This window comes from Aaosphaeria arxii (genome assembly GCF_010015735.1).
Source record: "Aaosphaeria arxii CBS 175.79 unplaced genomic scaffold BU24scaffold_1, whole genome shotgun sequence".
Taxonomy (NCBI): domain Eukaryota; kingdom Fungi; phylum Ascomycota; class Dothideomycetes; order Pleosporales; genus Aaosphaeria; species Aaosphaeria arxii.
This window is the reverse complement of record NW_022983474.1, coordinates 2,405,042-2,430,383: the sequence shown is the minus strand read 5'-3', so window position 1 is coordinate 2,430,383 and position 25,342 is coordinate 2,405,042. Positions and strand designations below refer to the sequence as shown.

The window sequence follows — 25,342 nt, the reverse complement described above, 5'->3', positions numbered from 1 at the left end:
TCTCTGGGGTCTCTGGGGTCTCTGGGGTCTCTGGGGTCTCTGGGGTCTCTGGGGTCTCTGGGGTCTCTGAGATCTCGTGGATCTCGTGGATCTCTTGGGTCTCGTGAATCTCGTGAATCTCTTGGATTTCGTGGGTCGTGGACGTCTCGAGGATCCCGATACGGCGGCGGTCTTCTATCGTACTGGCTGTCATACTTTTCGTATTCATCGTAGCGGCGGTCCCTTTCTCGATAGTCCCGCTCCCGATCTCTTGCCCTTCCGCGATCGCGATCGCGATCTTGGGGTCGGCTTCTTTCGTAATCACGGTCACGGTCACGATCATGCTCACCTCGTGGGTCTACGGCATACCTGGAGGAAGGCTCTCGTGGTGGTGTGGCTTTCGGTTTAGACTCGAGTATCGATTCCTTCGACGGTTTCTCTGGCGCATCGTCTTGCGAGCCTCCTGTCGGGACGGGAATCTTGGTCTTGAGCGAAAAGCTGAACCCCTTTGATTGATTAGAGGCTGCTGCTGGCTTACTAGGTGGAGGCATTTGTTTCTCCCCCTTCTCCACCTCATCTTCAGCGCGCATATCTTTTGATGGACGGAAGGGATTGTCCTCGGCGTCAACCGCTGGGCTCGAAGTCTCAGGAGCTGTTGTTGATTTGGATGGTATAGAAGAAGATGCATGGCGCGGAGCTTCTGTGGCTGGTCGGCCACCTCGAGTTCCTGAAGCTGGGGTCCAAGACAGGTTTGAGAATTGAGTTGGTGCACCTCGGCCACGTCCCCCTTGGGCGGCGTTGTAGCCAGAACCTGGCGCAGCCCCTGATGAACGGCGATCGGGGCCATTGAAATTATTACCGCGAAAGCCTCCCCTATGTGATGTAAGCGGATTTGGTATTGCAGCGGCTGGGGGTACATACGCTTGATTTGAATGAGACTGTTGCCCGTTTCGGCCCCCTCGCCCTCCCGGGTATGGCGACTGTCCTTGTGGAGAGTGCGAATAATTTGAGTGCGTGTCGTTGCTTGGGCGAGATGATCGTCCATGGTGGTGGGTACCTTTCATATCGGAGTCGAGGTCTGGAGAACCGGGGATATCAGGCTTTCGGTCTAATGCAGGAGGTGGAGAGCCCTTCAAGGAGGAAGTTCTATTTGTTTCCGTACGTTTGTCGCTACGAGCCTCTCTGTCTGGCTTTCGCGCGCTCCTGGTGTGGGACGATAACGAGGGGGAGCGTGATTGGTGTGAAGCCGCTTTCCTGTGCCTTGGGTGTCGCGGGGAGCGACCTCTTACAGGCGTGACCGACCGTCGGCGGTGAGGAGATGGGGAACGCGCAGCCCGAGAGCGGCTCTGATTTTGTTCTTCACGATCACGATCTTGTTCCCTTTCCTCAATAGATGTATGATGCCGCCGGTGATGCCTTCGCGGGGAATGCCGCCTAGGCGACTCGTGCTTCCGTGACTTTCTTTCAGGAGAACGCGATCGCTTCCTGTCACGATGGGGATATGTTCGATGACGCGATTCAGCGGATCGTGAGCGACGACGGGAGGAAGACGGATTTTGGGATCCCGGGCTCGCGTCTCGAGCAGTTTCTTCGGCGCGGGTGGAGATGGAATGTGGTGAAGAGGCTCTGTGCCTGGTCTTGTTGGAGGTTTCAGTATGCTGAGGCCTGGAACGTGACCGCTCTACACTCCTACTGCTCCTCCGCTTAGTACGTCGATGAAAGTCCCGATCTGGAGATGGAGAGCGTGTGCGGCGGCGTTTGGGAGATGGAGATTTATCGCGATGGTGATGGCTATGGTGGTGGTGATGGGAGTGGTGGTGTCGTTGAGACTGCGAACCCTTGTCCAAACTTGGAGCCCTTTCCCTAGACGATCGATGTCGACGACGCTCCCTTGGTGCACCTCGACTCCGGCGGCGCGTGTTAGTATCTCTACTCACACTGCGCTCGCGCGAACGGCCCCTGGCGTGTTTTGTCGATGAACGAGCGTCGGGATCGTGGGTGTCTCGTCTGTGGTCGTCTTTCGCGGCGCGTGGCACCGGTGACGCTGCGCTGGAGTCGGCAGCAGCCAAGTCTCGCGAGTGGATCCCCTCCCTCTCTCTGATGGACGACGTTTCCTCTGTTCTCCGCTGAGCTATATCCTGGGTCCGGCGCAACCCAGCCATGTAGACAGCAGTGGCATAAGTAGTAGTATGGAAAAGTGGTTAATGCTACTGAATCGAGGCCAAAGCGGTCGGAGCGCGGGTCGCAGTGTCACCGTCCACTAGCCGAGCGTCAGGGACTATTCGAGACGGCACAGCTCAAGAAGTGCGAGTGAGCCGGCAGTCAAGAACAGGACAGGATGATTGCAGATAAAAAGAAAACGGGAAAGGGGAATATGTTGGCAGGCAGAAGGGGATGTTGTTAGTTTATTTACCTTTGATATATGCTGACGTTGATGATGGTGATGGCGAAGGTGATGGTGATGATAATGGAGTTGTCGCCGATCGTGCCCGCAGCGCTTTTGCTGGCGTAGATACGAGTAGGATAGGGCAATTAGGCGTAGTAGTAGGCCGGTAGGCTGGTAGGCTGGTAGCGGTAAGGTTGGGTAGGGTTTGGCAATACGAGTAGGAGGACGGTAGAACGGTAGGACGGTACTCGGTAGGACGGTAGGGAGGAGGTTTCTTTCGCATCCATCCCCAATCCCAAAGGTTCCGCTGGTTCTGGTTCTCGTTCTTGTTCTGGTCGTTGGGGTCGGTCGGCTCGTCCCCAATTCGTCGCTTTCTTTTTCCGCCAATGCCAAGACTCAGAGGACCGCCTGCATTGGTGTCCGCAGACAGCGTCCCACTTCCCCGTCCCTCCCCGTCCTCCCCCCAAAATGTTTTCGCATCCGCATGTGCATTTGTATTTGCATCTGCAGCATTCGCATCCCGCTCACGCAGACTATCTGACTGTCTTGCTTTCTGGCTGGCTGGCTGGCTGGCTGTTGCTGTCGTATGCATGTGCCATCCATACTTTGCATGTTGTTTTGAGCCCCCCTCTTGAAAGGTGAGAATATGTGTAGGTCTCGTGCAAAATCTTTGCCACCCCAGCAAAGGAACGTATCCTGCTTCTGCAGAGTCCATCTTGCCTTTCTTTCTTAAGTGGCAGGCGGATTTACTGTCGTCATCTAAACTAACTGGATCTCTCTCTCAAGCATCACCCAGCAGCAGCACAGGTTACCGTGCGCCTACATGGAACTATCTAAGCAGCACGCAAAAGCCCAACATAACTATCGATGCATGATGGCAGCCGCACCAGGAGTGTGCTAGTGGTACTGAAATCCGCAAATGGCATGTTACAAGCCAATTTTCATAGCCGGAATATGCCATGGTGCGACGTGGTGAAGTCGTTTAAAGGTTCAGAAATCATGTACCTTATGTGGTATGCAGGAATGATCTGATGTAGAATGCTTTGTGCGCTCGTCCAAGTGAGGCTCGCCGGAATGAACCCGTGACTATACCAGGATCCGGTCCAGTATGGAGAGCGGCAGTAATCATGACGGTACGTTGAGTTCGCAGGTAGTTTCCTGTTCGCAGAGGCTTGGAGAAGCCGAACGATAAACAATCATGCCGGAGATAGCGCAACAGATGGTACCAGTGCTCCAAATATCCACCGCCTAGACTGGTCCAATATCTGAAGAGGAGAACGAACATCTAGCCGCAGCGCTTCGCAGCGATATTAAACTCTCATTCGTGATCCCACACATGTTTGTTTGAATGGCAGCATTCCTAATTCAAGGAAGTCTGCCATGGATTTCCCCACCCATGCCTTTCGAATATCATTTCATACTATACCAGCAAGAACAATCAAAGCGGGAAGTCAAGGGAAATGGAATCCTGGAGGCGCCGCAGCGTTGGCAAGGTCGTACAGACGAGATGGACGAGACTGGTGCTCATACGGCACTCGCATTCATTGTCCCGAGTAAACTGGGCTCGCGTGCGGGTGTTTGGGGCCCAGCTAAGGCGGGCTGATCCCAACCCCAGCACGTCCAGCGCGCTGTGTTGTCGAGGGGCAATGAATTCATATGCAAGCAACGACGGCGACGCGGCCGAACAACCCTTGGGTGCGAACACAGACTAAGTCCAGAGTGAATACTTGAGTGTCGAAGAGGATATCTGCAATAGGCAGGCAGACACGTATTAGAGCAAAGTGTTGATGAAGACGGGCCTTTTAAAGATGGAGGGTAGATGCGACAAACGCTACATCTGGCGCGACTGGAAAGAGTAATGCAACAATGATGGCTGTGGGTTTAAAGAATCTGAAGCTGTCAAGAGCGTAAAGGCTTCTCGCACTTGTTCCATCCATGCCCAAGCGTTGATAGTGTTCCCACCGACATGGTTACGGCCATGATTGTATTGTCACCCATGATAGACGCGCGATAATCGGACGTTGTGTGCGTGAACGAACACAGACGGCGGTCACGGTGGGTGCGTGCCTCTGGCAGCGGTGGAGGTCTTGGAAGCTCGCATCAATGGGTGCATTAGAAATATTGATATTCCATGTCGATGTCGAAGTCGATGAAGCTGATGGGAAAGGTACACCGTGCAGGTAGGCTGGGGATGGTAGAGAGGTGAGGTGATGAAGGGGTGTTGTCGTGTTGTCGGGCTGCCTGCTAGCTTGGCTGTAAGCGGATTGTGACTGTACGGAAAGTCCCGTGACTTGACTAGACTAAAAGGAAACAACCCAACCACTGACAGACCCCTCCTGCCCTCTCCGCTCAGGTCTGTGCTGACCGACCGACGTCAGGGCCGGACCCCAATCCATCTTTTTCCTACGGGCGGGTCGCCGAAAAAACGCCAAAGAGTGAATTAACTTTCCCCTCCTAGAACCCTTCCCCCGCCGATATCCTTACCGCTTCGTAGAAAATCTTATTCAATTGGTCCTTCTATTTTTCTTTACTCAGTCTTCCTTGAAATTCGCAAACACATTATGCTTTGCGATTGTACTTCAGTCCTTTCATCCCACTAATCTACATACACAAAAAACGCAATCCTACTTCACAAAGACCTCCGGATCACCCGACCAAACTTCAATCTTCAAGACAACGGCTGCCTAGCTGCATAGCAAACATGGATTCTTCTACAAATACCCCTAGATCCGCAACACCTTCCCACACAACTCACGAGCCCTCTCCCCTTCGCCGATCGACGAATTCTCCCGAACAAGCAGAAGAACCCCAGGCGCAACAAGACGTACCTACAACAGCTGTGGAGTCATCGCACGAGTCGCACCAGATCGTCAACCACGACGGTCCCAACGGCTATTTCCCTAGCAATTCGACAAGCGCCAACATGGACGACAAACGTATTAGCATTCGTACGAGTGTCCCAGTGGACAGTGCTACACCGTTGGCGACCAGCCGCGCGCAAAGCCCATACACCCGACAGCCTATCGTGGACTTTGATGGATTGAGCTGGCCGAGTATGTACCACCGGTGCCATCCCAGACGAGTTATATGTTACTAACATATTCCAATAAAGGCCAGGGAACGAGGGAGAGGAAGGAAGCGACACCGGAGCAAAAGGATGAGCGATTGGCCAAAATGGCTGGAGCCGTCCGAACACTCTTGGAGTGCGTCGGCGAGGATCCTTCTCGTGAAGGTCTCCTGAATACACCCGAGCGTTTCGCCAAAGCGATGTTGTTCTTCACAAAGGGCTATGAGGACAACCTTCGAGACGTGGTCAACGGCGCCATCTTCCACGAGGACCACGATGAGCTGGTCATGGTCAAGGACATCGAGTTCTTCTCGCTTTGCGAACATCATCTGGTCCCGTTCACTGGCAAGGTATGCTCGTAATGAGTCTCATTTGTTACGGAATGATCGACTAACACAAAAGGCAGATCCACATCGGATACATCCCGGACAAGCGCAACAAGAGGGTGATCGGTCTATCCAAACTGGCGCGCATCGCCGAGATGTACGCAAGGCGACTTCAGGTTCAAGAGCGACTGACCAAGCAGGTGGCTGAGGCAGTCAAAGAAGTCCTCACCCCATTGGGAGTCGCCGTAGTCATCGAATCGACACACATGTGCATGGTCATGCGCGGAGTTCAGAAGCCGGGCTCGTCAACAACAACCAGCTGCATGCTTGGCTGTATGAGAACACAGGCGAAGACCCGGGAGGAGTTCTTGAACCTTCTCAAGAGGTAATTTCGGTACCATCTATGCTCAATTATGCATGATATCATATCCATTTTGGAGAAAGGCGTTGGTGGCGGTGTTCATCCACTTCAAAGAGTCAGGTCGGCGGTATATAGCTGAAAATCTTTTGCATTAGACTGTAAATGCATCTTGCCTTTCAACAGGCGCTCAATAATCGCTCGAAACGATTATTTACTCAAGCTTCCCTTCTTTGTGCCACTTTGTTGTGTATAGTGAGAAGTGAAGGTCGTCTCATCTTTCGTTGCTGTGGCACTGTTCCTATCATTGTTTACTCCATTTTGTATATCAAACAACTCACCACCAACGCGTTTTAGCCACAACACAAACACTGAAGTCCACCGAGAATCTTCTGGTGTTTTCCACTTCACTACCTATCTACATAACCGCACTTCCAACTACAGTTACCTTCTCCGACTTCAACTCCACTCCAGTCATCCAGACTCAAAGATGAGCGGCACCAAAAGACCTGCCTCCAGCCTGGAGATCGACAGCAGTTCGAATGGCAACCTCGAAGTCACATCCTCATCTAGCAACCCCAACATCGTCCGCAGGCACCGCGCCCAACTCGAAGACGTCAAGCGCCGCAACCCCCATCTCGGCATAATCATCAACCCCAACCGCCCATCCACGACCTTCAACATCTACAAAGCGATCCTCCGTCACCCAAACCTCTTCTTCCAATTCACCCTCCGCCTCCCACCCGCCACGCTCCTCGACCTCTACGCCATCGACAAAGAATTCCACTACCGCTTCAACAAACACGGTGTCTCCCTGATCCACGACTTCGCCAAATACCACGCCCCCGACGCCGCCTACGTCTTCACCTGGACCCTCTGGCCCAACCTCTGCATCTCCGACCCAAGCCTCAAGCCCATGGACCGCCGCTCCCACCTCTCCCGCGACATTCCCTCCCTCCGCTGGACCAAACTCGTCATCTTCCGCGACCGCATCGTCCGGCACATTCTAACGCTCCTCGCCCTCGAAGGGCACCGCGTCCCCCGCGCTACCGGCCGCGCCCTCATGAAACTCTGGCTCCTCATGGAAACCAAGACGCAAGCCGCGCGCGTGAAACTCGTTCGCAACCCCGCGGTCCTCGCCGACGAAGACATCCTCCTCCTCCACCTCTTCCTGACGAAGCTCGACATGCGGTTCTCGGACCCCGTGCAGGGCCGCGGCATGGGCGAGCTCTCGCACATGCTGCTGTGCCAGCGGAACCTGATTCCCCTGCGGGACGTGCTGGCGGGCAAGACGAGGCTGGACTTCGACAATTCGACGGATCTGGCGAGGCGGACGTATTTGACTGGGTGGTTTGACCGCGCGTTCGTGCCGTGGATTGATGATGAGTTGGAGAATGGGGTTCCTGAGTCGGAGTGGGCGCTTATGAATAGGGAGTATTGGGATGATGAGGGGCGGCCGATGGAGTTTGCGATTGATTTGGTTGGCATGGAGGGGGTTAGGAGGGGGTTGAATGTTCATAGGTGGGCGTTGAGTTTCTTGACGTATGGGTATGTGGATTTGGAGAAGGGGAAGAATGTGGGGATTGTGAGGAAGTATAGGGGGATTCGAAGGCCGGTGGATGTGGAGGAAACACGCTTGCAGGAGGAAGAGATACACAGTCTCATCGACAGGCTCGACGAGCTGTCGACTGCAAACTAGATCTGAATGTGTGAATCCTCTCTACGAATTGGACGTCTTGCAACGAGCAAGTCCTGAGTCGATACAACTCCTGATGCCACAACTGTATAACAAAAGATAAAACCTCTAGTTGGCCAAAACCCCCAACATAAACCCCAAACATCATTTCTTCTTCTTCTTCCCCTCCCCATCCTTCCCAGCGAAACCCCCCAAAATTAACGCCTCCCTCGCCGCCGAATTAATAATCCTAAACCGATCCGGCCCCAACTGCACACCCCCATACCACCTCGTCACCACCACCATGACGTCCCACACATCCATCAACTGCATCAGATGCAGCATGCGACCCCCCGCCGCCGTCTCCCCGTCGTCGTCGCAGTCCTGGTAGCTCGTGTCGTTGGGGCCGCGGATCCTCCAGGCTGTCATGTTGTGCGTTGCGCGCGCGGCCTTCTTGTCTGTGGACAGCAGGTGGTGGACGTAGGACTTTGCTTGGGCGGGTGAGGAGACGGGGGCGACGCGTGCTAGGAAGATGGATTTTTTCTCGGTGATGGGGAGGGCGATTGTCCAGGGGGGTTCGGGGCCTAGGTCTTCGCTTTGGAAGGGGGTTGATGTGCTGATGTTTGATGTGTCGTCGGCGCCATGCTGTGCTGCTGCTGGTTCGTCGTGTAGGTGCAATGTTCCTTGCTCTTCTGCTTTCTCAATTGCTTCGCGGACTTCTTCGAGGAGATCGAATATACATGCCTCGCCGGGCCGGTATGTCGCTGCTAGGACGTCTCTTACGACGTCGACGACTTGCTTGCCGACGCCTTTTGGTAGGTCGTCGCCTACGGATTGCGTGCCTAGGATTGATGGCGGTGCGTCTGGGTAGTCCGGGGGGAATTCCAGGCGTAATGTGACGGATGGGAGAGAGGGTAGTCGCAGACTGAAGAGTAGTGAGGGTTCATTGTTGGTGGAGATGGGTGTTAAGGTGCCTTCTTCGTATATGGAGTTTATGGTTGTGAGTTCGTCCAATATGGCATCATTGTCGATGCTGGTCATTGCTGCTGTAGGTGCGAGGGAATTTTGTTTTAACAGGTCACTTTTTAAGTATGCATAGATTGATAGGTAAGTTAATGGGATGGATGATTGATGTAGGATGAGTTATGGTAACTATCCCAAGTTGAGCATGGCAAGGGAAGACGTTGGTGGGTTTACTTAGTGTGGGGCTTAATTATGGTATGATTTTAACACTACGCGAGCTTGGTCTTACAATCAATCAATTGCTCGGTCGTCCATTTCTTTTCATCTGAAGTCATTATATTTCGTGATTTTGTGACGAGCCTTTTCAAGCTCAAATGCAATTATCTCTGAAATGGATAAGATACCCTGTCGAGATGAGCGCATATAGTGTTCTCCAACGGCGCCGCATCCCAACCTAACTCGCAAGCATCGATGGCACATAACGTTTTGCTCTCCACGCCGCCGGAATACAATCGATCAACTCCAACTCATCTCCATTTCACACACACCAAAGCTCCTGCATCGTCCAAAAAGCCCCTGTCAATACCCAACTACTCATTCTCGCCCTTCTCAAACCTCTTCTTACGCTCTTCCTCTCTCTTCCTTTCAAACTCCTTGACAAGCTCGGGCGGACTGTCTTCAATGAGGTCGCTCTCGTTGCTCAACCCCGTCCATTTGGGAAGACCATCGGGGATGTCCATGACTCGTTGGCCGTAGAACATGTGGAGGCTGGATGTCACAGAATGATTAGTACTGCCCCACTATACAAAGCAAAGCAAATCAAGATTGTGGAGGAAGACTGCAAACAAACTCAAGAAGAATGAAAACATACCGCGGCTTAAAATATGCCTTCGCCTGGTCATCCTTGAGGTGAATCAAGCTAGGGAACAATAGAATCATGTTCCGTCCCTCGTCCATGATCGGCGAGTGGCAGTAGCTGCAGCGGACCTTGCATGGAAGCTTGTGCTCGATCGACTTCTCGGTCGGGTCGTACCATTCCAGGTCGTGGTGGCCGTTGGTGAAGTTGATGTCTTCTTTGTGGAAGATGGCTGCCCATTGGAAGGGAGCGGCTGTGTTGGAAAGATGTGTTAGCGGTTGCAGTGTTATGATGGATGAGAGAGAGGTAGCTGGTCGGGGAAGAGGACGAACCGTGTTGGGTCTGGCAGGTTGTGCAATGGCACAATTTGCTGTCTAGAGGTTCCTTTCGGCTCAATTGGTATTTTACCTTTCCGCAGTGGCAGTTCGCTTCGTACTTGACGTCGAATTTCTCATTAGAATCGTGGATGCGGTAGGGGGGGCGTTGTTTCCACTCGTTGATGCCTGTGGTGCTTTTTCCGCGTGCCTGGTTACTGTCCATGTTGGCTTTGTGGAGTGGAGGTACTGAATTGAGAACGGCTCGTTGAAGTGGAGGGAGGTTTTGTAAGAGTGTTGATTTCTTGAAGGTAATTGAACAGAAGCGGGGACGTTGAGCTGCAAGTCGAGGTAGAACAATTGCTGATAATGACATCAATAGTCAAAGAGATGAAGCACAATCTACTTTATACAGTCTACACTAAAGCGTTGGAGAGAGAGAAAGGAAGATGGAAAGTGAAATGTGGGGATCAAAGGCTTTTGAATAGGAAATGACTACGAGTTCAATTGGGGTATTGGAAACGGTAATTGATTACTTCGGCGTGTGCCTCTTTCTCTAATCGACATCTATTTTGTGTCATGATGAATGTGGTGGTACCTCAAGACGCGTCTTTGACGTCACGATGATTTCCACGCTAGCACATGACTTTGCTATGGATCTGCACAGAGTCCGTATAGGGAGAGCCTAATATAAGGGCGTTTGCTCGCCTGATTACAAGGACTGCTCATTGTCCGTTCTTAGGCGGATCTTCTCGATTCGTGGTTCGGATCGAGTACTGGTGCATTTACTCATTCGCACTAGGTCCCCGCCATGACCAAATCAACAACAACAGCGACAAAGACCAAAACCACGGCCACAGCTACGGGTTGCCGATGTCGTACAGAACGCTCAATATAAACATATTGCCAAAGTAACGTTAACAATCATGACCTAGCGTGCTAGCATTCGTTCGCGACCAGGCCCATTTCGATAGATCCTCCTTGTTTTTCGGTGCGTACCGTTACCCTTCAGGCACCTTTAAGTAGTCTCTGCGCTTCCTTCTTACTGAGGCCAAAGACGTTGATGAGATAGTCGAGTCTGCGCGTTATCAGTACATTCGTTCTTCACCATGGCTTCTGCGGGCAGTCGTCGCTTGTTCAACTTACTTGATATCGCCAGCTATCCTCCGCTTGACTGCATCAAACTCGACCTCGTACTTCTCCTTGGCTTGACTGTGTCTCTTGGCGCTAATTGTCTTCACGCGGATCTTGAACCTTCCGGAAACAGGCCGATGATCTGATACTCGAATCCCATCGTGCCGTCGGTATTCAGTTTGTTTAATCCTGCCCAAACCACGGTAGAGGAGCCTGTCACACCAAGCTGGAGACCGCTTCTTCTCCGACGTGTCGTAATTGTCCGTGCCGACATCGTACTTATATGTTGGCGCGAAGTTGATGGGTGCCTCGTTGAAAGCCCTCAATCGGAATCCTGGGTTGCGCTTTCTGCTCAGCAGCAGCTGATCACGATCGAGCAGCTTGTTCAAGTTCCCTTGCTTGACAGCGTCAATTACCGTGTTGCGCGGCATTGCGTCAATGCGATAGTTTAGGTCGCCGTTAAGTATGCAAATCTCATGGTCCAAAATCATTGATCCGTCGCCGCCACCTACGAAGAACGCTGCTCGGTCGGAGGGGGAGCGATTTCGCGGCAATGCTTCTGACTCCATGATAGAGGCGATGTCGTTGTTTCTATGCACCGTTTGCGTCTGGCCGGCTGCAAGATGGCAGTTTATGAAGCACATGGAAGAATCGTCCAGCATAAAGCGCACCACTAGGGCACCCTTGTTGCCATATCGTCCACCCATACCAAGCTTGATTTGCGCTGCCGATACATCGCGAATCTTTGACCGCTCCGATCCCTTGACAAAGATACAAGTGAACAGACCGATGAGGTTAGCGGTGTGCAATAATGTGTAATTGTAGGACGGGAGATATTCATCAATGATACGAATGAGATGGTCGCGCCATGCTCTGTATTGATGGCTCATGTGATCTTGATCATGTGCGTCCTTCTTCTTGTGCTTTTTGAAGATGCTCTTCGCTGTGATCTTCTTGTCCTCTAGGTCCACGAGCTCCTGGAAGCCAAAGACTAGGATATCCGCCGGGTCGTCTGGGAGCAAGAGATCCCGGTAGAAATTTCGATCCTCCCCGTTACGTAGGCTAGTCGGTTTTACTGCGCCTGCGTTCCACGTCATCACAGTTGCGGAAACCTCGCGGAAATCGCAATAGTCGGAGTCGTGCTGCTGCAGTTGTTGTTCTACGAATCATTAGTCAGATCAATTGGCAATCAATTAACAATAATTGCAAGATGACTCACCTAACCAGTCGTCTTTCAGCATACCATCCCATATGCGCAACGTGTGGTCGAGACCTAATGAAGCAACTTGTAGCCGGTCCAGTTTCCAGATACTTGTCCTATCTGCGAGAATGCCGGCAATTGCCCCTTCATGTGCCTTCCAATCCTTGAGAACTTTCCATGGAGTACAGCTAGTGTCGTATACATACACCATCCCAGTGATGTAGCCAGCCCATAGGTGATCGCCAACTCCAACAAGCGAGCTGATTTTGTATAGACTGACATTCACGACGCCCACACAACCAAAGCCCTTTTTCGCATAGATAGAAACCTTGCCATCGCTGTGGCCGAAGAAAATCTTATCGGGCTGACTACTCAAGATGGCTCCTGATGTGACCTCTCCAACATTGTGCTGAGATAGCGCGCCTTGGGTCGCCGGTTGGAACAGAGTTCCATCGTCAGTGCGCTGGAACACCCGAATGTCTTTCCCGAATGCGACCCATAGGTGCGACCCCGAGATTATAGAGAAGGTGTGGCCTCTAGGGATTCTGAAAGTATTCGGGGTTTGCGTCAGTGTAGGAGAACCAGTCTCGTCTGGTGACCAGATGTGCACGACGCCATCTTCATCTAATGACCACATCTCGGATGCATATCGATAGATCTTGATGATTGCAGTCCTGGGATGCGCATTCGACTTTGTGTATACAACACTTTGTGTGGGTATATCAATTTCGAGCATCTCCCCCGTATTCGTGCCAAGCCACAACCGTTTCCCTTCATCCTCCACGTCTTTTGCTGGCCTGAAGGCGACCGATGTAGCCTTGACCGTCTCGCCATGGCTCAGACTCATTAACAATTCTCCATTGAGTAGACTCCAGACTCGGGTGACATAGCCAGTTGTGCAAATATACTCGCCGCACACAGCAAACAGCTTTGTGTCGTACTTGGTATAGATTTCTTGTGGGCCACTTTTGAACATCGGGGGCCTGCGATTAGCTTGTGAAGAGTCGGGATAATCGGTTAACGCCGGAGCGGACTTGTCTATCGGAGCTTCTGCTTCATCGGAATCGAAATTATTGGATACTTTAAGTTGGGTCGGATTGGGTGCTTGAGCAGGTAGCGATGGTGAAGGTCGTTTCATTTCGCCTGAATTTCGGGGTGGCGGCGGTTTGGGTGGCTGCAATGGTTTTGATGCCATAGGTGTAGTAGCAGGTATGGTAGGTTGTGATCGTCTAGGAGGAGGGAGCATAGCCGTCCTACTTTCGTTTGCGAAAGACGGCGCTCGATAACTATCGATTGAGTGTCGTACAGGCGGTTCCGCCGGAGCTGGTCGATTCAAAATCATACTCCTGCGCAAACTACTGTCTTCTCTTCGTGGTGGCAATCCTGGTCGGTCATCTGGGTGATCACCCGCTTGGTGTGGCGGGCTGGGAGACGAGTTCTTCTTTGGTGGTGCAGATAGGATTCGGTTGTCTAAGGACGGCGATCTGTCATGCAGTGATTGATGCCTTGGTGGGGGGAGACGAAGCTCTCCGGGCGCAATTGGCTGGGAATTCGGGTTCTTTGGAAAGGGAAAACCAGTAGGTGATATTTCGCCTTTGGCACTGCCTTCATTACTACTGGGCGGTGTACTGAAAGGAGAAACATCTTGACGGTCTGTTATAGGTTCCGGCGCAAGCGTTGCTCGATTTGATGACGGGTCTATGGAGGGATTGGGCTTATGGGGGATTTTGGGTTTGGCAGCTCGGTTTATGGGTGGCGGGATCGGTGACACAGATGCGGTTGGGCCTCGCTCTACACTGTGGAGGGTTCCGCTTTTGCGGGGGTCTATAGGAGACCCTGCCACCGTACTTGACTGAAGCAATGGAGCTTGTTTCGACTCTATGCTCGGGGTCGCAGTACGGCTAGGGATCTTGAATGTTTTTGCGCCATTGGATTGGGGGCTTGCGGACATTTGGGCTGCTGGTGAGCCTATAGCGGTATTGACAACGCCTCGGGAGGGCAGCGGAGAGTGTATTTGTGGCTCCATAGATTTGGGAGGTGGAGATTTTGGAGATTGGACCATGACCCGGGGAGGTGATCTTGTGGGAGACCTTGGGGGAGAAAAGGCGACCATTGAGGAGGGTCGAGGTTTCGGTGTGCTCCACGGCGTTCGCAGTCCACTTCGTCCACGAGCTGCTAATGATCCGGTACCACTTATTTCTGCTAGATTGGGGGCTCCTGCTCGTCCGTTATTGTCTCGTGGTATATCTAGCGAAATTCGCCCGTCATTCCTTCTCATATCCTCCGATATTCCTAATCGATCGGGCGTGCTAGGCGAAGCTTGTCTGAGAGGACTGGGCGCGGGCGATTTCCCTGAGTTCAACATGTTCTCGAAATGACTCCGAAGGGAAGAGACGGGCTTCTGTTGTACGTATTAGAATTTGCTCTGTTTACGTAGCAGGTATTCAATCAACTCACGATGGAAGAGCCATCTGTGCTCTCCTCTGTTGGGCGTTCCATGATTTCAAATCCCTCCTCGTCAACCAGCACCAGGCTCTGCTTTATATATTCTCATTGACTGCCTAGGCACCAGTACCATTGAGTCGCAAAACAAGCTCTCGGGAGAGGGGCGGGTTCCCGTGTATCGGTATGCACAACCGGGGGAGAGGGCAGCAGATGTTTGGACCGGTCGTAGTCGGTGCGCACCACGGAGAGAGTGAAAGGAGAGACAGGGTGGACCTTGGGAAGTGGGGTAGCAATCTGTGGAGTATGAATGGAGGGTTCGAGGTGTTATAAGAATGTTCGACAGTTGTGTATACCGGATTGGGCGGGGGAATGAATGCCTGGGTGTGCGGTGACAGCCAAGACCGTGTTTCAGAGCGCGACAGGGACAGCCCAGGCGATCATTCTAGGGTACCGGAATATATGAAGTGGCACGGGACGGTAGAGCGAGGGAGAATGGATTTGTTGAAAGCGATCGTGTTCGAATGAGAGCGGTGTTGAGGATTGTGTAGAGTTAGTTAGAGAGGGCAGCGGGAGGTTGTGGCTGACGTCGTCTTTTGACCCAGTATATCTTCAGTGTTAACTAACTGTTAACTAACACCTTGAAGGACTCGTGTTAGTCTCAGGCACTAAACTTTTCCTCCGCCCGCGCGCCCGCCTTTGCATTATTGCCATCTCTTGAATCTGTATCTGTGCCCTACCGAGTAATAATATCTACTCCGTACTACTGCCCTACCCTACAAAAGTTACCTCATACTTTTGCAAACGAGCATCGATTGTTTATTGTAAAAGAATTCCTTGAGCTCCCCACGTGAACCGTTTACGCGTTCACGTTCTACGCAGTCTCTTGACCCCACCTCCAATTCAAATCCATCCATCATGTGGTAAGTGTTATACTGTATACGCGGCACGCTCTCCCCCCTCCCCCTCTCTCCGCAAGACCTCCGTGTTGACCATGTGCCACCACCCACCTGTAGTAAACACGTCCTCAACGCCCAAGTCTCCATCCGTTCGCCATGCTGTAAGTCGCAGACGATTCGACCTCTACATCCCACTCTATGAACCTCCCCGTCGCTAAACATCCAACTCGAAGGCCGAAAATGGTTCGACTGCGCAGAATGCCACGCCGAGACGGCCGATCACCCTCTCCTTCAGAGCTTTGATATGACATTTATCTGCAAGAAATGCAAGAAGGCTTTCCGGAAAGACGCAAAGGAATTCGAAGAAAGGTTGTTTGCGCCCGTGGAAGCACTGGTCAAGGAGAACCTCTATCCCGCTAACATACATTCAAGTGACGAATATTGCCCACACTGCGACAATCATTTCGTTCTGGATGCCCTCACCCCCAAAGCATCCCTGCAAGTCGAAGGCGAGGACGTGCGAAAGGATTCCAGGTACGATATTTGATTTGGACGCGCGCATGGTCAATACTAACATTCTACCAAAGGATGCTCAAAGACGACCGGGTCCGACGCGATGAGGAGAGGACGATATTCGATGTCAAGGATGCGGCAGATAGGCTGGGATGAACAATCAGAATGGACTTGAATACCCTCGATGGCATAATAATATTGAGTGGTTGGCATATATGGGTCGATAAATCGATCTCGCAGCGACTACACGGCATTTATGGAGTTTTGGAGGAGTTGTCAACGTTCATGTATTAGAACGTTTCTCTGAGTTTTATGACGTAAGGACGCCAAAGTGTCTACTTTCTGAACTCTTATAGCTTTCCAGACGCCATGCCATCATGAATGCATGAATCATACGGGAATACCACATCCTGTTACTATCTATGATCCGGATGTCTCGCCAGCTGGTCGCGTTGGAATGGCGGACGTTCCCGTGCCCGGTCCTCGTCCAGGCCTTCGGCTCGCTGCCTCCTCCTGCTTCTCTGTGTTGATGTTCTCCACATATTTCTCAATGTCCTCCACAGGGAGCATCTCAAGTGCTTTTCCGGGTGCCATAACTGCGATTTCAATGTTCTTTGCTCCCGTTTGCACAACCTCCAAAAGCGACTTCACGGTCAGCTTGATGGTCTCCTCGCGGTCCATATCCGCCTTATGATTTCGCTCAAGGAATTCGCGGACTGTCTTGCTCGATCGCCCAATGGCATTTGCTTTCCTGATCATCTATTAGCAAGATCCGTCTAATATTCTTAACATCTTCAATACGTACCATGCCGAGTAGATACCGGAAGGCTCGGTTTGGTACAGCCTGGGTGTCTTGTCGTTTGGATCGAAGCCAACAATCAAGGTGCTAATACCAAAAGGTCGCACACCACCACTTTGAGTGTATCTTTGCTGCACACCTGCGACGTATTTTGTGATGTATTCTATCGAGACCGGATCCTCGACCGTTAGACGATGTGATTGGGCCTCAAGACGGGCCTTGTCCACCAGGATGCGGGCATCTGCGTTCAGTCCGGCAAAAGCGAGGGCAACGTGGTTATCGACGAGGCAAATCTTCGAGGGGGTGATGCGGGTATCTTGAAGCTTCATCGCAGAACGCTTTTCGCATCCAAGCACTACAATGTCTGCGCCCTTCACGCCGACCGCACATGTACCTATGATCGTGGTTGGCGGGGTTCATTACACAGAGAAGTATAGAGGAGCATGCATACCTCGCTTGACAGCCTCAAGGGCATATTCTACCTGAAACACATGGCCGTCAGGGCTGAAAACTGTAAATGGTCAACCACAAATCCGAAAGTCTTGATAACATCAACGTGTGTTTGTGTGGTTGTACCTGACAGAGCTCGATCGTAACCAGATGCCATGGTGAGAGCTCGAACGTATGAGGCCTTCGGAAATACGCTCCGGGGAGATTGTCGAAGTAGAGGAAGTTTGGATTGTGGATTAGGGTCGACGTCGGGAAAGGTGGGAGAGACTAGATATGATGAGGTCGGATTGTAGTAGCTGTGAGAGCTTCCGCGTCGCTCTTGCCTAGACGACTGGCCCGTGCGATCCCTGCACTTGCTGACCTAACTATCGATTCCGACTACGGAGCAACTAGAATTCCGAGGGCGACTTTTTTATACAAAAGTCGGTAGCCACCAATTGTGCAAAGCGGAAAATAATCATTTCTGGACATATTCTCACAATGGCCGTGCCTTCAAGATTTGTAGCTCCAATGCGACGAGCATCGGCTGTTGCTCGCCTCTCGTCACCTCTGCGACATTGCAGACCTGGATTCCAGGCTCGATGGACCGGAAATACGTCAGCGACATCAGAACCTCACCAACAAGACGCCAAAGGCACAGTGAAGGGAGGTGCAGCACCTGCGAAGACTGTTAAATTTACTTCAGACTCGTATGTTCGCTTTTGATCGATGGTAAACTCAAGTTCGTACTAATACTAGTAGTTACCCTGAAATTCAAAGAGATTCGAAATTCGCTAAGATCACCCAAGAGCATGTTGATCACTTCAAAGGAATCCTAGGATCAGAATCTGCTGTGATCGATGGCGTGTCACAGGATGCTACTGATGATATTGAACCCTTCAACAGCGACTGGATGCGTAAATTTCGTGGACATGCCAAGCTTGTCCTCAAGCCCTCGACTACGGAAGAGGTCAGCAAAATCTTGAAATATTGCAATGACAACATGCTTGCTGTTGTGCCCCAAGGTGGAAACACCGGTCTTGTTGGAGGCTCAGTTCCTGTTTTTGATGAGATCGTCATCAACCTTTCCAAAATGAACCAAATCAGGTCCTTCGACGAGGTTTCTGGCATCCTTGTCGCTGATGCTGGTGTTATCCTGGAGGTTGCCGACAATTTCCTTGCCGAAAAGGGAAGCATTTTCCCCTTGGATCTTGGTGCTAAGGGTTCTTGCCAGATTGGAGGCAATGTCGCGACCAACGCTGGTGGTCTTCGCTTGCTTCGTTATGGCAGTCTTCACGGAAATGTCCTAGGCATTGAAGCAGTTTTACCTGACGGAACGATTGTTGATGATCTTTCCAAGCTCAGGAAAAACAACACTGGATACGATCTTAAGCATCTGTTCATCGGCGGAGAAGGCACGATTGGAATCATTACGGGTATCTCTATCATCTGCCCACAGAGGTCACCCGCTGTCAACGTCGCCTACTTCGGTCTGGAGAGTTTTGAACAAGCTCAGAAGGCATTCACAGAAGCTAAGAGCCATCTTTCTGAGATTCTCTCAGCTTTTGAGATGATGGACGGGCGCACCCAGAAGATCATCCAGAAGGTAGCTGGCACAAAACTGCCACTGGAAGGCGACTATCCTTTCTACTGCCTAATCGAAACCAGCGGATCAAACGCTGATCACGATAGCGAGGTAAGCATCTTCACCCCCTCGAGACCCCTATGACGCCAACATTCGCCTTAGAAATTGCAAAATTTCCTTGAACACGTCATGGAAACCGAAATCGTACAAGACGGTGTTCTTGCGCAGGATCAGACGCAGATCCAAGAGCTTTGGGCATGCAGAGAAGGCATTACTGAGTGTCTCGGCCATTGGGGCGGCGTCTACAAGTACGATCTCTCGATACCTATTTCACGCATGTACGATTTGGTCAATGATGTGCGAGACCGCTTCACCGAGGCAGGCCTCCTTGGTGATGACGAGTCGTTCCCTGTCGTTGATGTCGTAGGTTATGGACACATGGGTGATTCCAACCTTCATCTCAACGTGCCCGTGCGAAGGTTTGACAAGAAGGTCGAGAAGATGATAGAGCCGTACGTGTACGAGTGGGTTGCAAACGAAAAGGGCAGCATCAGTGCGGAACACGGATTGGGTGTTACGAAGCGCCCTTATGTTGGATACAGCAAGAGCGAAACTATGATCAGGCTCATGAAGCAGATCAAGGACTCGTTCGACCCTGTGAGTACACCTCCTCCACCAAAACTCAAATCACATTCTAATTCAGTTCAAGAACGGAATCATGAACCCATACAAATATCTATAGTCCTTCCCACCAAGCAGGAAACATATACAGAAAATATAGTTGGAGAAACTACGTTGATTAGTTGTAAATTACCCGGTACGCGTCCAAAAGTCGCTACCAACACATATTTCTATCATCTTCAAGAGCCTATCTTCCTCATGTCCTTTCTGCTCAATAGTTTCTTCACGTTTTGTTCGTATATTTCCGCCTGCTCTTCCTCGCTGAACAAACCTTGCAGTCCGAACGCCATCCTATCAGCGAATTCCTTGACGAACGGTGTTCTCGTGAAGGGGAAGTCACTGCCATACAACAACTGCTTATGACTGATTTCATAGCCTTCCACAAATGCCTTCAACTGACCTAGACTCCCTTCTGATCCATCGAAGATCGTGCCAGCAAGGTCAAAATAGAACTGGTCGCGGATTTGGGAACGCACAAGGCTGTGGTTTAGAGGTTTTACACCGGGCACAACGTGCCCGAACCTTATGAAACGAGAAAACAGAGGCGGCATGCTACCACCAACATGGGGAATGATGAAGGTGATCTTGGAGTACTTCTCCACTGTGCCGCTGTAAAATAGGTTTACAACTGCCCGTGCCGTGTCGAAGAAGAACTCGAAGATTGGCACAGGGTATTCGCTTCCAAAAGGCAGGGCATCTGTCGTTGCAGAGGAGTTGGGGTGGTGAATGCATGGTTTTGTGGGATGCATGAAGACGATTGCTTCGAGCTCGTTCAGCCTCTGGAATATGGGATCCAGCCGAGGACTACCAAGATAATGACCATGATAATTCGTCATCATTCCGAATCCGTCTGCCCCCTCGGCCACCGCGATATCGATTTCCTTGAGGGCAGCATCGACGTCTGGTAGTGGCAACGCAGCCCAAAAACCAAATTTGTCCGGATACTCTCTTTTCAGCCTTGCGGCATAGGAGTTGCAATGTCTTGTTAGGTCTTGGCCAAGTTGATCTTTCCCAGGGACTATGTGCGTTCCTGGAGACGAGATGCTCAATATGGATTTAGAAACATTGTTGATTGCCATCATTTCCAGATGAGCTTCAGTTGACCAAGGTGGGATCTCTGGCATTCCATCGACCTTTTCATGACCGTTGGCCATGAGGGCATCATGGTAATCGGGAGGTAAGAAGTGCGAATGAACGTCAATTCGAGGGGGAAGAGGAGGATCTGTTCCCTTCGCCATTGCAAATGATAGTAGGACGACAACGAACAAGAACTCAATCTGAGCAAGGCACATGCGCATAGATGTGTGGTCAGGTCTCAGAGAGATTTAAAGTGAGAATTATTTGAGACAGTGCGACAGGTGTAACATGCTGTATATACTTTCCTTTCCAAGCGAGGTCGGATGCATGATTTGCTGGACTCCCCTCCTTCGGAACCCCAATGGTTCATGGGTGATTACCGACGCAACGGAGTCTCACGCTCCTGCATGCTGTGACCACTCAGAAGACAAAAGACAGTCTTTCCTCCAGCATCAAATATTGTGTGTGATTGGAAACCCACTAATCAACAGTAATGGATACATTTGCAATGGCGAAGATTAGGTCAAGTAAATAAATAATTCAACAATATATGGCAGGTACCACATCATCTTATTCTACTGGTTGTGGTATGTTCATGAATCTCCTCCGTACGTGTATCTGTGATGCGGACAGATGCAGCTAGCCGAATCTTGAACAATAGTCACTACGTGAAAAGTATACGAGTGTGAAGAGTGCGATCGATACCTGCATTAGGTTTCAGCTGAGAGTGAAAGCATTCCGTCGGAATACGAATTAAAGGTATTAATCACCTACGTAGGAATAATGATGCTAGCGCCGATCACTTGCCCCACATTGTGCTTTCCTGCGTTTGCCGTCCCACGCTTTCACTAATAGATAGTTACCTTTTGCTCTACTTAACTAAGCGTCTGGCTATGATTCTACAAACACCTTTATCTTCTCTACAACCTCGAAAACAGCTCCCTCTCCGGCATGATGGAGAAGATCACGGATAAGATCAATGCTCTGCCCGATGGCGCAAATTACTTCTCCCTCGAGTTCTTCCCGCCGAAGACGTCAATGGTCTGTTGCCCCTCATTACAATGACATGCTTCCGTTATCGCACCAATCTAACACATGTCTCATAGGGATTTGCCAACCTCTCGAGTCGACTTGAACGCATGTCGCAAGCCCTTCGACCTCTATTCGTAACCGTAACTTGGGGAGCAGGTGGCTCGACTGCTACCAAATCACTCGAACTCGCAGAGATATGCCAGCGACAATTGGGACTTACAACATGTCTACACCTTACCTGCACGAACATGAACCGCTCCTTGATCGATGACGCGCTCGAACAGGCGAAAGTTCTTGGTATCCGCAACATCCTTGCCCTGCGCGGTGATGCGCCTAGGTCCGAAGAATATCGAGACGATGCGCAGCTGCCCGAAGAGGACTCGAATAGGGATTTCACTTGGGCGATAGATCTCGTCAAATATATCAGAGCCAAATACGGCGACTACTTCTGCATAGGTGTGGCAGCATATCCAGAAGGACATTCCGACGAGTCGTATCCTGAGCACCAGGATCCCGCACGCGATCTACCATATCTAGTTGAGAAGGTACAGGCCGGAGCAGACTTTGTTATGACGCAGCTTTTCTTCGAAGTGAAGGCATACGACAAGTTTGAGAAGTCATTACGAACACACGAGAGCGGTGCTTTCAAGACAATACCAATTATACCGGGTTTAATGCCCATCCAGAGCTACTCCATATTGAGGAGAACCACCAAGCTCAGTCATGCAAAATTACCTGGCAAGATGTTGGAAAGGCTTGATGCTGTACAGACCGATGACGAGTTGGTCAAGAAGGTTGGCGTGGATATCTTGAGTGAAATGGTGGATCATATCAAAAAGCAGACAAGTGCATCGCGGCGAGGCTTCCATTTCTATACGCTAAACCTGGAGAAAGCAGTTTCTCACGTTTTGGAGAACTGTCACCTTATTCCTCCCACGCTACAAGAGGAAGATGAGGAGGCTGTCGTTGACATTACCGGTCCAGGTATCTTTGTACAACCACCAGAAGGTGCACAAAACAGCCAACGGCGTCGCGTCTCATCTGTCAACTCCTCCCCACACAACAGGATCATTGTATCCCGACCATCGAAATCTAGTAACCCAAGCTATGAAGCTTGGGATGACGAGGCTGGCATACCGAAAGGGCCCATCAACACTCGTGCAAACACGCTTGCCATCTCTGAAGGAGAAGGATCTTTGGGAAGAGAGGCTACGTGGGACGATTTCCCGAACGGCCGCTGGGGCGATGCACGAAGCCCTGCTTTTGGTGAAATTGACGGCTATGGTCCAACCTTGCACGTTTCTACCCCACAAGCCTTGAAACTTTGGGGTCATCCCGTTGCGAAAGATGATATCTCTACTCTTTTCCGAAAACACATCCAGGGCGAAATTGATGCCTTGCCTTGGAGTGAACAAGGTCTCGCTCCTGAGACAAGTACTATCAGCAAAGAGCTCCTATCGCTCAACGCCAAAGGCTGGTGGACTGTAGCGTCGCAGCCAGCAGTCAATGGAGTGAAATCCACCGACCCGGTTTACGGATGGGGGCCCAAGAATGGATTCGTCTTCCAAAAGCCCTTTGTCGAGTTCTTCATCCCGGCGTCAGACTGGAAGAAGCTCCAACCCCGCCTTGACGCCCACGAACAGGTCACATACTTTGCCGGTAATGCCAAAGGTGACTTCGAGGCAAGTTCAGACGACGGCGTGAATCCAGTGACCTGGGGTACCTTCGCAGGCAAGGAAATTGTCACACCGACCATCATCGAGGAAGTCAGCTTCAAGAGCTGGATTGAGGAGGCATATTCAATCTGGAAAGAATGGCAGCGTGTCTACCCACCGCGCAGTGCGTCGAGTAAATTCTTGGGTGAATGCTGGGAGGACTGTTGGCTGGTGAACGTGATATGGGGCGATTACGTGCAGGGCCATGGGCTTTGGGACTTCTTGAAGGCGGAGCTGTGAGCGGATAAATCTACTCGTATTGAGGGGGTCGGTGGCCCGTGCACTATGTACCAGTACATTCCAGAAGGGTTCTATTTAATGGAATAGCTAACAGCGATGACTCAAAAACCTGTGCGTATATCATAAAACTTGTTAACGTCTTGCAGTATTTGGAATGTTCGATTGACACTGAGCTTCTCCGGTTTCCGCCGTTGTTGTGGTGGTGACAGCGGTGGTGCCACCTATCCGATCTGTATATATACCAAACCACATGACGAGCGTCATCACACCACCCAGGGGCCATTCCCCATCGACAATCATCTCCATCGCACGCGACAATAACCCATCGAAGGTTACACACAGGCCTGCCCAGGCATAGCATGAGCGTGACCTGAGCGGAACATGCGGGTTTTTAGACCAATGCGGCTGGATCCGCCAACAGTGCTACCACCGATCAGCACAATGAGATCACATAAAGCCCAGCTGCTAACCCCTCACTTTGAAGCTTCCCCCTCAGCATCACAGCTTCTACAATCTGCAATTCGTTTTCAATTGAACTGAACAAACCCATTCCTTGCTTCCCCAAGCAAACCATTCTACCCTCTTCGTCAAGATGGCTGTCCGTCGTTCCTCCTCTGTCTCCGAACCACTGTCCCCTTCTGCATTGCCAGACCTAGCCGTGCTCCCAAGGCCCCTTGCCGCCGACAAACTGCCTGTCGGCCAACTCGTCTCGAAGAGCTCCAAGCTCAACCCCGCAGGCCTTGAGGACAAGCACTACGACGATGGCGGCTGTCGTTGGTACAAGGATGTGATCCTTCTGTCCAACTCGACTGGCGTTATCAACGAGTCCCTAGGTGGAACCCACCTCGTGCAGAAGGAGCTAGATGCAGATACATCAGTTGGTACCATCGAAGCAGAGGAGATGATTGTCCGACTTCTCAAGAATCCAGAGAGTGCGTTGAAGACTATCCTAGCCGAACAGGATACAGCCACATGGATCAAGGAGCAGGCGGGCCAGAGTGTTGTTGGCTTTGTAACTGCTATTCGTGAAGTTGTCAATGCAAGCTACAAGCGTGCGAGACTCTTCGACATTGGCAATGGCAATTACGAGGTCATTCGAGAGGTCGGTGGCGAAGGAAAGGACGGCAAGAGGAGAGATTCTGGACTCGACGTCCAGACGGGAAGTAAAAGGGACGTCGTAGGCGTAATTGTACGCCAGGTCGTTGTCGAAGGCAACGAGATCAAGCTCGGTAACGAGATCGGCACCGAGTTCTGGAATTAAGTCGGTAGCCACCGCGTGCATTCACGATGAATTGCACATATTTCCTTCATATTTGATATTGGGTTGGTGGAGTTTGGTTGGCAAGGCGAACGGTTGGCTACTGCTATGATTATATGTAAAATATCCAAATACTCTCACAATTATTACGAATCTAACTTATCTTCTCTATTTGTTTCGCCTCTCTACTTCTCCAATCTTCGAAGAGTAGTAGCAACTGGGTGTATTGTGCCCATCGTATTCGAAGTTTGATCACATCGGCGCAAATTACTCTACCCCAGATGCCCTCCACCACAAACTAAACTACATTCGCCATTAGGTGTTTACCCCACACAGCCACTTGCTGTAGGATGATTTTGGCGTACCTTTGTTAGGGTCGGAATTGAGTCCGACGTTATTGGTGCAGAAGATCA

General features: G+C 51.2%; 14 protein-coding genes across 14 annotated transcripts in view; 6 read left to right on the top strand and 8 right to left on the bottom strand.

Moving 5' to 3' along the window:
* The window catches only part of BU24DRAFT_17151 (Pkinase-domain-containing protein), a 1,878-nt gene extending 1,807 nt beyond the window's left edge, over nt 1–71 (bottom strand). The window contains exon 1 of the mRNA XM_033521515.1: nt 43–71. The gene's annotated coding sequence lies outside the window, so the exon portion shown is untranslated. The remainder of the gene's footprint in view (nt 1–42) is intronic.
* BU24DRAFT_17116 (uncharacterized protein) overlaps nt 1–2,522 on the bottom strand; it is a 2,817-nt gene extending 295 nt beyond the window's left edge. Inside the window, exons 1-3 of the mRNA XM_033521506.1 lie at nt 2,393–2,522; nt 901–2,239; nt 1–852 (exon numbers count right to left, since the gene is read on the bottom strand). The exon at nt 1–852 is cut by the window's left edge and continues 295 nt beyond it. Coding sequence (XP_033389556.1) covers nt 1–852; nt 901–2,141 — 2,093 coding nt within the window. The 5' untranslated portion in view covers nt 2,142–2,239; nt 2,393–2,522. The remainder of the gene's footprint in view (nt 853–900; nt 2,240–2,392) is intronic.
* BU24DRAFT_17161 (uncharacterized protein) lies at nt 2,263–3,225 on the bottom strand. Its single transcript, XM_033521517.1, has one exon. It carries the CDS (start codon nt 3,078–3,080, stop codon nt 2,385–2,387), a length of 696 nt encoding a protein of 231 aa, XP_033389555.1. The 5' UTR covers nt 3,081–3,225; the 3' UTR covers nt 2,263–2,384.
* A 2,063-nt stretch (nt 3,226–5,288) lies between these two features.
* Nucleotides 5,289–6,147, top strand: BU24DRAFT_338079 (GTP cyclohydrolase I; the record flags this gene model as incomplete). Its single annotated transcript, XM_033523112.1, has 3 exons — nt 5,289–5,418; nt 5,478–5,782; nt 5,839–6,147. The coding sequence occupies 3 exons, from the start codon at nt 5,289–5,291 to the stop codon at nt 6,145–6,147; spliced, it is 744 nt and encodes a 247-aa protein (XP_033389554.1).
* Nucleotides 6,148–6,606: 459 nt separating this feature from the next.
* Nucleotides 6,607–7,815, top strand: BU24DRAFT_457216 (uncharacterized protein; the record flags this gene model as incomplete). The annotated part of the gene is made up of 1 exon (XM_033531521.1): nt 6,607–7,815. The coding sequence occupies one exon, from the start codon at nt 6,607–6,609 to the stop codon at nt 7,813–7,815; it is 1,209 nt and encodes a 402-aa protein (XP_033389553.1).
* On the bottom strand, nt 7,706–8,959 carry BU24DRAFT_416871 (impact family protein; the record flags this gene model as incomplete). Its single annotated transcript, XM_033526564.1, has 1 exon — nt 7,706–8,959. A coding segment is annotated over exon 1 (791 nt), but the record flags the coding sequence as incomplete, so codon positions are not given.
* Nucleotides 8,960–9,344: 385 nt separating this feature from the next.
* On the bottom strand, nt 9,345–10,150 carry BU24DRAFT_457214 (uncharacterized protein; the record flags this gene model as incomplete). The annotated part of the gene is made up of 3 exons (XM_033531520.1): nt 9,345–9,522; nt 9,626–9,863; nt 9,943–10,150. The coding sequence occupies 3 exons, from the start codon at nt 10,148–10,150 to the stop codon at nt 9,345–9,347; spliced, it is 624 nt and encodes a 207-aa protein (XP_033389551.1).
* Nucleotides 10,151–10,616: 466 nt separating this feature from the next.
* Nucleotides 10,617–14,935, bottom strand: BU24DRAFT_17085 (DNase I-like protein). The gene is made up of 4 exons (XM_033521502.1): nt 14,717–14,935; nt 12,278–14,660; nt 11,071–12,217; nt 10,617–11,002 (listed from the first exon to the last, which is right to left on the bottom strand). The coding sequence occupies exons 1-4, from the start codon at nt 14,756–14,758 to the stop codon at nt 10,933–10,935; spliced, it is 3,642 nt and encodes a 1,213-aa protein (XP_033389550.1). The 5' UTR covers nt 14,759–14,935; the 3' UTR covers nt 10,617–10,932.
* Nucleotides 14,936–15,350: 415 nt separating this feature from the next.
* BU24DRAFT_416868 (uncharacterized protein) lies at nt 15,351–16,653 on the top strand. Its single transcript, XM_033526563.1, has 5 exons — nt 15,351–15,624; nt 15,718–15,761; nt 15,834–15,969; nt 16,033–16,134; nt 16,188–16,653. Exons 1-5 carry the CDS (start codon nt 15,620–15,622, stop codon nt 16,267–16,269), a joined length of 369 nt encoding a protein of 122 aa, XP_033389549.1. The 5' UTR covers nt 15,351–15,619; the 3' UTR covers nt 16,270–16,653.
* On the bottom strand, nt 16,321–17,604 carry BU24DRAFT_416867 (N-terminal nucleophile aminohydrolase). Its single transcript, XM_033526562.1, has 4 exons — nt 17,489–17,604; nt 17,364–17,423; nt 16,919–17,306; nt 16,321–16,864 (listed from the first exon to the last, which is right to left on the bottom strand). Exons 1-4 carry the CDS (start codon nt 17,517–17,519, stop codon nt 16,534–16,536), a joined length of 810 nt encoding a protein of 269 aa, XP_033389548.1. The 5' UTR covers nt 17,520–17,604; the 3' UTR covers nt 16,321–16,533.
* Nucleotides 17,605–17,791: 187 nt separating this feature from the next.
* On the top strand, nt 17,792–19,801 carry BU24DRAFT_487673 (uncharacterized protein). The gene is made up of 4 exons (XM_033533474.1): nt 17,792–18,051; nt 18,104–19,037; nt 19,089–19,583; nt 19,636–19,801. Exons 1-4 carry the CDS (start codon nt 17,843–17,845, stop codon nt 19,666–19,668), a joined length of 1,671 nt encoding a protein of 556 aa, XP_033389547.1. The 5' UTR covers nt 17,792–17,842; the 3' UTR covers nt 19,669–19,801.
* On the bottom strand, nt 19,787–20,845 carry BU24DRAFT_338460 (amidohydrolase 2; the record flags this gene model as incomplete). Its single annotated transcript, XM_033523131.1, has 1 exon — nt 19,787–20,845. One exon carries the CDS (start codon nt 20,843–20,845, stop codon nt 19,787–19,789), a length of 1,059 nt encoding a protein of 352 aa, XP_033389546.1.
* A 743-nt stretch (nt 20,846–21,588) lies between these two features.
* BU24DRAFT_416865 (methylenetetrahydrofolate reductase-like protein) lies at nt 21,589–23,852 on the top strand. Its single transcript, XM_033526561.1, has 2 exons — nt 21,589–21,725; nt 21,791–23,852. Exons 1-2 carry the CDS (start codon nt 21,639–21,641, stop codon nt 23,669–23,671), a joined length of 1,968 nt encoding a protein of 655 aa, XP_033389545.1. The 5' UTR covers nt 21,589–21,638; the 3' UTR covers nt 23,672–23,852.
* Nucleotides 23,853–24,147: 295 nt separating this feature from the next.
* BU24DRAFT_16991 (uncharacterized protein) lies at nt 24,148–25,255 on the top strand. Its single transcript, XM_033521489.1, has one exon. The coding sequence runs from the start codon at nt 24,264–24,266 to the stop codon at nt 24,930–24,932; it is 669 nt and encodes a 222-aa protein (XP_033389544.1). The 5' UTR covers nt 24,148–24,263; the 3' UTR covers nt 24,933–25,255.
* Nucleotides 25,256–25,342: the final 87 nt, after the last annotated feature.

Excerpts from the sequence above, each read along its gene's own strand:
- BU24DRAFT_17161 (XM_033521517.1), bottom strand. The coding sequence starts at position 3,080 with ATGGACTCTGCAGAAGCAGGATACGTTCCTTTGCTGGGGTGGCAAAGA.
- BU24DRAFT_17085 (XM_033521502.1), bottom strand. The coding sequence starts at position 14,758 with ATGGAACGCCCAACAGAGGAGAGCACAGATGGCTCTTCCATC. Across the intron at positions 14,661-14,716 it reads GCACAGATGGCTCTTCCATC|AAGCCCGTCTCTTCCCTTCG; the intron begins GTGAGTTGATTG and ends TACGTACAACAG. Across the intron at positions 12,218-12,277 it reads GCTGAAAGACGACTGGTTAG|AACAACAACTGCAGCAGCAC; the intron begins GTGAGTCATCTT and ends AATGATTCGTAG.
- BU24DRAFT_416868 (XM_033526563.1), top strand. Across the intron at positions 15,970-16,032 it reads GCAAAGGAATTCGAAGAAAG|TGACGAATATTGCCCACACT; the intron begins GTTGTTTGCGCC and ends CATACATTCAAG. Across the intron at positions 16,135-16,187 it reads GACGTGCGAAAGGATTCCAG|GATGCTCAAAGACGACCGGG; the intron begins GTACGATATTTG and ends ATTCTACCAAAG.
- BU24DRAFT_416867 (XM_033526562.1), bottom strand. The coding sequence starts at position 17,519 with ATGGCATCTGGTTACGATCGAGCTCTGTCAG. Across the intron at positions 17,424-17,488 it reads TTACGATCGAGCTCTGTCAG|TTTTCAGCCCTGACGGCCAT; the intron begins GTACAACCACAC and ends GACCATTTACAG. Across the intron at positions 17,307-17,363 it reads CCTTGAGGCTGTCAAGCGAG|GTACATGTGCGGTCGGCGTG; the intron begins GTATGCATGCTC and ends CCACGATCATAG.
- BU24DRAFT_487673 (XM_033533474.1), top strand. The coding sequence starts at position 17,843 with ATGGCCGTGCCTTCAAGATTTGTAGCTCCAATGCGACGAGCATCGGCT. Across the intron at positions 19,038-19,088 it reads ACGCTGATCACGATAGCGAG|AAATTGCAAAATTTCCTTGA; the intron begins GTAAGCATCTTC and ends CATTCGCCTTAG. Across the intron at positions 19,584-19,635 it reads TCAAGGACTCGTTCGACCCT|AACGGAATCATGAACCCATA; the intron begins GTGAGTACACCT and ends ATTCAGTTCAAG.
- BU24DRAFT_416865 (XM_033526561.1), top strand. The coding sequence starts at position 21,639 with ATGGAGAAGATCACGGATAAGATCAATGCTCTGCCCGATGGCGCAAAT. Across the intron at positions 21,726-21,790 it reads TCCCGCCGAAGACGTCAATG|GGATTTGCCAACCTCTCGAG; the intron begins GTCTGTTGCCCC and ends CATGTCTCATAG.
- BU24DRAFT_16991 (XM_033521489.1), top strand. The coding sequence starts at position 24,264 with ATGGCTGTCCGTCGTTCCTCCTCTGTCTCCGAACCACTGTCCCCTTCT.